The 8,394-nt window shown below is 37.7% G+C and overlaps 1 protein-coding gene across 3 annotated transcripts in view; it reads left to right on the forward strand.

Moving 5' to 3' along the window:
• Positions 1 to 8,394, forward strand: part of ACADL (acyl-CoA dehydrogenase long chain) — a 31,734-nt gene extending 23,340 nt beyond the window's left edge. For all 3 annotated transcript variants that reach the window (XM_081190275.1, XM_081190276.1, XM_081190277.1), the window contains exons 8-11: positions 567 to 680; positions 1,815 to 1,942; positions 5,017 to 5,103; positions 7,707 to 8,394. In XM_081190275.1, coding sequence (XP_081046401.1) covers positions 567 to 680; positions 1,815 to 1,942; positions 5,017 to 5,103; positions 7,707 to 7,800 — 423 coding nt within the window. In that variant the 3' untranslated portion in view covers positions 7,801 to 8,394. The remainder of the gene's footprint in view (positions 1 to 566; positions 681 to 1,814; positions 1,943 to 5,016; positions 5,104 to 7,706) is intronic.

An 8,394-nucleotide genomic window follows, 5' to 3' on the forward strand; every position in this document is an offset into this window, starting at 1 on the left:
TTGTCAAGGACTGGGGAAAGTATGTGGAGTACTTGGAATGTATCAGTGAGGGAAAAACAACGTTAAAGGGATTTAGAGAAGCACTGTGAAAGGACTAAGAGTTATTGTTTCAAGCAAATAGAAGCTAACAAAGAAGTCTAATGACAATACAAATTAAGAAATGTGGGATTAGGGGTATGGCTACGAAAGATTTACGGACAAGCTGAAGGAAGTCCACAAAGAAATGACAATGTAAAGTTTTAAGTGAAAAATATCTTTAATGTATATATATTGTGTGCGGGGTGGTTGGATTCTCTTTCCTTTGATATGCTTTTTTCTTTTTTATATTTTTTTTCTTTTTTTTTTTCTCTTTTCTCTTTGGAAAATCAATAAAAATGAATTGGGAAAAAAAAAAAAAGAAAATATTAGAAGCTTAATTCTGGTCCACGTCACTTTTTAAAGACTGGGAAGACTAATTTAGCTTGTGATGAAAGGGCAGGGAATATCAAATACAGAACTCTGCATATGAATAGCTTTTCTGTGGTAATGAGCACATATGAGAATGCTTTCTCCCTCCATCTCTTAAGGAAAGGTTGTTGATTGCTGATATGGCAATTGCCAGTTGTGAATTCATGTTTGAAGAGACAAGAAACTATGTTAAACAAAGAAAAGCTTTTGGAAAAACAGTTGCACATTTGCAGGTAAGCATTTAGGCATGTTTCTTTGTCCTATAAAGTCATAATAAATGTCTTAATCCCATAAAGCATATATTACTCTGACAAGCTCTGACACCACACTTCAGACTACCGGTTTGATTCACCTAATGTGCAATCGGCCTTTCCCCCCTCTCCTTGGCCCCAGATTTGACTCTAGGGTAGCTGGGAGAACCTCCTGGATGGCACATGGGGTAAGGGGAGACGGTGGCATCTGACAAACTGCAAGGCTTGCGCTGGTGGAATGTTCACCACAGCGAGACATTGAATTCCACATCACACTAAAAACATAGTTTAGCAGCATGTGCATGAGTCAGTTCACCATTTTTTCCTCAAGAACTTAATTTTTACAAGTGTAAATTTTAGAGAAATACATAGAATTGGTCCTGGATACAGGACAGCACGACAAACCTGATATACCCTGAGAAAACAGTATCCTTCCAGGTGAAATGAATACTTTCCTTGCTAGCAATTTCAAACAAAATCTGGGTTCAACCTCATATAATTTATTGCCTTTTCTCCCCTACCTCACCCTGCCTTCTGTCTTTATACTGGTTCTGTTCTCTCTGCCAAGCGGTGCTTCTCAAACTTGGGTCTCCAGCTGTTGTTGGACTACAACTGCCATCATCCCTGACCACTGGTCCTGCTAGTAAAGGGATGATGGGAGTTGTAGTCCAAAAACAGTTGGAGACCCAAGTTTGGGAAATACTGATAGGTATCCACTTCTCACCAGAAGCTTTGCCTGTATTGTCTCATTTCCGTTTTCCCAGGCACCTTCCACGTAGCACATCTATATCTGTGCTTCCTTGGAGCACCTCCACAGGTTTTCCTGATGCTACAGTGGCTTACCTTCGCAAATGTTTCCTAGAGTACACAGTGTAATGTACATTTTAAGAATAGTTTGGAACTTTGTGGGTGGTGCATTCTGTGCAGTGGGAGAGCAGAATTGAACCTGCCAGCCTATGGATCATTAACCCACATAAAATATAGGAGAGGTACATTATGGGGTGCCTGACCCGATCTTCCATTTCAAATAGCCCTCTTAATTTTCAGTGCTGCTCAGTTCTAATGGATCTTACTCCCAGGTAAATAAACTGTGCATTTACTTTCTTGAATTGGAAGACTGTGCAGCACAAGCTAGCAGAACTGAAAACGCAAACATGTGTAGGTCGTACGTTTCTGGATAGCTGTCTCCAGCTCCACTCCGTGAAACGGCTGGATTCTGCCACCGCTTCAATGGCCAAGTACTGGTATGTGTGTTAAACAAGTTATCTAACTTTCCATATAACATCTCTGTCTTTTGAACAGTTACATTGAACATAACCTCATATGGTTGACAGGCTGTGAAAGGCCTTTCTTACAGGGGTGCGAAGAATTTCCTGGGGGGTGACAAATGTCTCCATAATCCTTCCTTCAGTTTAATTTTGCTACTTCTGTGCACAAATTGTGCCCATTGTGCTAATGCTAATCCTTGCACTTGTGCAACTATTTAGGTCTGGATGCTCCACATGAGGCCATTCAACACTTAAGTGCAAGAAAGTTAACAGTAACAACAAATACATCCTGATAGGCTGCCACCACAAACGAAATGTGAAACCTCCCCCCCCTAAGTTATCCTTTGCCAGCCTGGGGTTGGACTAGATGACCCTCTGGGTCCCTTCCAACTCTATCAGACATTTTGGACTTCTGCCAGCAAAGGCTCCTCTAGGCTCTTTGGGAGGGTGTCTGAGCCCAGCTGACAAGGACTTCTCTGCATAAGCCAAGCTCTAGAAATATAAACAGTAAGGAGCTTGATATTTACTTTGCTACAGCTGTGAAATATCATTGGAACACAAGGGGGTAGCTTAACAGCCTCCAGCACACAGGGGAAATTGTTAATGAGAAATACATTTTAAAGCAGTGAATTTAAATGCCCAAGTATTTAAAGAATGTTTGATGAGAGGAAATGGAAGGCGACTATCACACACAGGCTTGCAAATAAAATCAGTAAAGTCAATCTAACTTTGCTGATTATACCTTCTTGCCTGACCAATACAGTGTTCCTTGCGAGAAAGAAGTTCTGAAAGAGAATGAGAACGTCTTTAGGTTCCTGATTTAGATCAAGCCTGTCATATTTTTTGGAAATTGGAGACCAACAAAAGCTGTGGTCTTAATGGAGGTGCATTGTTTCGTGAGACCGATGGCAGGAGAGTCTCTGCCTTTGATGTAAGGGGTCTAGGCCGCAGACCAGAAATTCATTTAGTGGTTGGTTCCACTTCCTTGATAATTCTAGACTTCTACTGCAAATCAGTTAGCTATTGTGAAAAAGGGGTTAATGCGAAAATGTGCACTGGGAAATTAAAAATGCAATATATATGCCTATTCAGTATTCACCATAGTGGGTGTCAAATACCAGGCATCAGGAGGCACTGTTGGGAATATTTCAGGATGTAGGGGGGTCGTCACAATAGCAGCAGGCAGGGAATTAAAATGGAAAGAAAACAGAAGAATGTGACAGAGGGTTGTTTCTTGATTGCTCGTCACTAAGAATACTAGTCACGGTCACACCCCATGCAGCACTTGTAGTAGCACAGATGCTGCCTCTAGATGAGGAAAATGCCTTGTCCTCAAAATAATATGATGCCATGAGTGAGGTGAGGTCTATATACCAAATGAACACTGCGTTTATTGGCTATGAACTAGTCTGGAAAGGCAATTAGAAAGTAGGAAAGAATCTGGCTGCATGACTACAATGCAGTACAAATGGGTGAGACCCCTTTAATAAAAGACTCTGGCACCCATTACTGGAAATTACTGGGTTCCTTAGATTTGGAAACTGGGTATGCTGGGTTGGTTTTAAAGCAGCGTTGGCTACTTGCAGTCCTTGAACTGAATAAAGTTTGTCAGCTGATTTATTCAGGAAGATCTTGTATTTCTTTTTCTCTCCCTCCTCCTCTTTTGAGGTAGACTAGTCATCTTGACCTCAGCTGCTAAATTGCTCTTGGCAAAATACAGCTTGAAGAGACCATGATATTAGAAGTCTGGCTTCCATAACAATGCTTAATTGCTGAGCTGAATGGCTTTTGGAAACCGTAACATGATCTTATTACAAAGCGGCTGAAGGTTTATCAAATAAGTAGTTCCATATAGCATGCTGCATAAACATAGACTCGGTATTTTTCACCAAGCATTTCCCCAAATCTCTCTGGCTCTTCAGGGTGGAAATGTTGCCCACTTGCCATGTTATAACACATCCTGACCTGGGCTGCCTCTTCAGAGTTCCATTTTTCATTAGCCAGAAAAAGCCGCTGGGTTGTTATTGCTGTTACATATTAACTTATGTTTTACCAGACAGAGTTAGACAAGTAAAAACAGCTAAGGTAATACTTTGTACTGATGCCAGATTGAATTAACTACATGGTTGAAAGAAATCAGATGCTAGATTAGAAGGACAGAAAACATTTTTGTGAGGCTATACTGATTTTTCTCTTGTGGAAACTATAGAAAGAGAAACACAGAGTCCAGATGGGGTATTTCCAGTTATGGAAAAGAAATTTGGGTATAAATGCCTGATAGAAAAGTAATTTTACTTAGCCTCTAAGAAAAGGAAATCACCATTGTCTTTTTGTCTGTGCAGAATGATTAACTATAGTCATAACCACATGGTGAATACTGCAGCCCATGGCACCCATATCTTATCCCCTAATAAAACTCCTTATAGTTTCCTTAAATAAAGCGGTTTCTTGGTATCATTACTGAGTATGACTCTGGCTGTATTCAGATAGCGCTGTTCTCTTTTTACTGCTGCATGGGAAAAGATCCTAGAGTGTGTGTGCACATTCTAAACTGGAATGGAAAACTCAGCGCTGGGACAAAAGTACCAATCAAACTGTGTTGCCTAGGTAGTGCTTTTATCACTAAGGAAAGCATTACATAAAACCAATCTGTTGCTGGATTGTAGGGGGCTGGATTCAACTAAGGGTTTCCCACTACTGGAAGCCAATTCAAGGTCTTGTTCTAGTGCAATATGGCTTTCCCCTGTTCTCTCTCTTTGTACCCCCCTCTCCTTCCAAATTGGCTCGGGAAGGTCTGGAGAACCCCCAGAACAGGATGGGGGGGGGGGAGATATTGTTCCCTGGCAGAGTGATCTCCTTAGTGCTGCATTGAATTCCCCTCTAAATGTTGCATCAACCTGCATTTGAAACCTTTTCTACAGCCAATACATTATTTTGAGCATCATGCAAGCTATTTCAAAATGGTGATTATTAAAAGATCATGGTGGTGCAACTTATTTAAGAGATCTAAGCTCAACTGCTTTGGAAACAGACTTTTCTCTCTGTTTAAGGGCTTCTGATCTCCAAAACAATGTGGCTACTCAGTGCGTGCAACTCCATGGAGGATGGGGATATATGTGGGAATATCCAATTGCAAAGTAAGTACAACTACTTTTTATCCTCACAGGCATGCCTGTTGTTTGGGAAAAGCTGATCATCCATAAAGAGAGATGTTTCAGTGGTCTTTTACTTATCCAGTTAAGTCTACAAAGCTGTGAAATGATGTTTGTGTTCTTTAAGTACAAAATGTTGACACGGGAATTTTAATTGAGCCCCTGTGTCCTCTCTGTGTCCAGTGACTGGTTGAAACCTGAACACTCACCTTTAAACAGGATTAAGGCAGTTTCTTCCAAAATGTAAAACTTCATTATCTATTGGTTGTGAAGAAGAGGAGTTGCAGAACATTATAATCAATAGGTCTAGAGAAACTGAGACTGGTGCTTGAGCTGAATTACTAACCAGTTTCTCTTCAGATGAGAAACTGTTATGACAGTGCTGCCATGCAGATGTTTCAGCATCATTATTAATATGATTTAAGGATGACAGTGGGCCAGTTTGGACCTCACAAGCTGCAGCAACGAACGGTACTTAAGATCCCAGTTAAGTAATGTATGGCTCCGGATGTATTGGATTTAGAAGCAGTAGAGACGAGATTTGGATGGCATGCCTATTTAATAGATGAAAAAGTGAGAGTACATAAAGGCTTCCTAGGGCATATAATCAGAAAATCTATATATAAAATATGGGAGAAATATAAAAGACTTTTAGAACCGAAAACTCCCTGGTGGGCATCACTAGCAGAAATTGTCGCAGTGAAAAAATTAAATATGAAAGAAAATTGGGCTACCTATAAAACTGTATTAAAGGAAGAAAACGGGGAATTGGAATTAAAGGACTACACAGAAATTAAAGCTCATATTAGTGATTGGTTTCAATATATTCAAATTAAGTATAGATTAGCAAAAGACAAAAAGTTAGGATTTGAAAAAGAAATATCAAAATTCGATAAATATTTAATACAAGAAAAATCAAAAAATATATCTAAATTGTATAATCTGATTTTAGCGTGGGAAACAAAGGATGAACTGGTTAAAGCATCAATGATTAAATGGGTGCAAGACATTGGAAAAAATATTATGTTTGAACAATGGGAAAAATTGTGGAAAGAAGATATGAAATTCACCATGTGTTATATACTGAAAGAAAATTACCTTAAAATGCAACATAGATGGTATTTAACACCTGAAAGAATAGCAAAAATGAATAAAAACTGTAGCGATATCTGCTGGCGATGCAACACGGGAAAAGGTACTATGATACATATATGGTGGAATTGTTTAAACATCAAACAATTTTGGGAAATAATATATAATGAAATGAAAAAAATGTTTAGATACTCATTTAGGAAAACACCAGAAGGTTTTCTATTGGGAATAGTACCAGGAAGCCTAAAGGAAGAAGATAAGACCTTATATTTATACGCAACAGTAGCAGCAAGGCTATTGATTGCGAAAAACTGGAAAAGTGGTATAATACCGACAAAAACAGAGTGGCTTGCCAAATTATTGGAGTATTACAATATATCCAAAACAATGGAAGAAATTGGAAGGATTTCAAAAGAAAAGATAGATAGGGACTGGAAGGTGTTTAAAAGATACTTGCAAAATCATATCGAAAAATCAGAACTATTAGAATAAACAAGTTCCGTTTCAAATACTGAAATATCAAATAAGATGGAAAACAACGTGTAATAGAAAAAGAAGTATGAAATTAGGGTAAAGGTGTGTGAAAGAAAGTAATAGAAGTGGAAAGATATTGTAATTGAGTAGATTGGAAGTCAAACACAAAGGTGGGGTGAAGGGTCGGTGGATGGTGATGGGGAAAGGAACTATTTGTGGGATTGAGTGTAAGTATGTTTGAATATTTTTAAAGATTGTATGAAATGTATGTTTGTATGCTTGTATATGTGTATTAATGATAAATAAAATTATTAAAAAATTTAAAAAAAAGTAATGTATGGCTCATCACCCAACCTTTGGGGTACTTTGAGATACATTATTTGTCTCTATGGTCAAAATTATGTCCTGTTGTCTTTTCAAACATTTAAGGTCCCATCATTTTATTCCTAAGAATTACTGTGTATAAGACTAGGTCTTTTTCCTAAAAAATAATGTCAAAAATTAGGGGAACGTCTTATAGACGGAAAAAAAAGAGATTAGATAGATAGATGATAGATATTGCTTGCAAGGAACTTTATTGGAAACCTCTAAACACACATGGTCTTTTATGGACAGACCAGAACTTCTTTTGAAATGACTGAAGCATCTGGAAAATAAATTAAAAATGGTTATTATTAACAAGAATATAAATGTTAGACAGTGTGCTAGTGTAATCATCAATATGACAATTAGCTTTGTATCTTACTTTCTCCTTGTTGTTGTTACTTTTTAAATATTTATCTTTATAAATAAATAAACAGCATAAAAATAATTTTCTCCCCAAAGCTTAGCATAGTGAGGGAGAATGTAACAGACTCTGATGAAACAATTGCTCTGTAAAAACTACCGTAATTTAAGCAATGCACACTTGAAGATTAAGAGCAGTTTTCTTCCAGGATCCAAGCTTGTGCCCCTGATGACACACGTTTCTCTTTAGAAGTACTAATATGTTTTGCAATCTACTCATTGACATTTTTCTCTAGATCTTTTGTAGATTCTCGTGTTCAGCCAATATATGGTGGTACTAATGAAATAATGAAAGAGCTCATTGCTAGAGATATCGTGATCGACAAATAGGCATCTATTTATACTAACGGATAGTTCCAGATCCCATTTCCACTGATAAGGAATTACATTGTGCCAAAAATAAAAATAAGGAGACAGTATGGGTCTAATTGAAGAAGAAACAGCAGCAAAAGCCTGTTTAGACATTAACAATAAAAATGTTTGTTTTTGTTGATCTCCAATGTTTAACTTAGAATAACTGTTAATGATTTAACTCCCCAAATGCAAAAAAAACTCTTACAAGTATTTGGACTACAAGCACAAAATTCATGATGTCATCTAAAGCTGCATTATTTAAAACCTAATGCAATTCTCTTCTGTTCTGTTGGAGGATGATGTGAAAGATTTCTACTGTAGAAACTGTTAAGCTCTTTGGAAATAAATGTAGGCCCATTTCTGACAAAAAAGAAATAAATATACCTCTTCTAATGATCTGAATGGGTATGCTTCCCTATAAGCAAAGAAGACAACAGGTGGGCAGTTAATCTTCTAATGTTACAGATGATTGCACAAAAAGAGTGACATTTGTATGCAGCCTAAAGTGCCTTCCAACATGTAACTGTATTTTGTATATGACAATAAAAGAAAAAACTTAAATAATAGTAA

The sequence above is a fragment of the Podarcis bocagei genome, assembly GCF_964188305.1.
Source record: "Podarcis bocagei genome assembly, chromosome: 1".
Classification (NCBI taxonomy): Eukaryota; Metazoa; Chordata; class Lepidosauria; order Squamata; family Lacertidae; genus Podarcis; species Podarcis bocagei.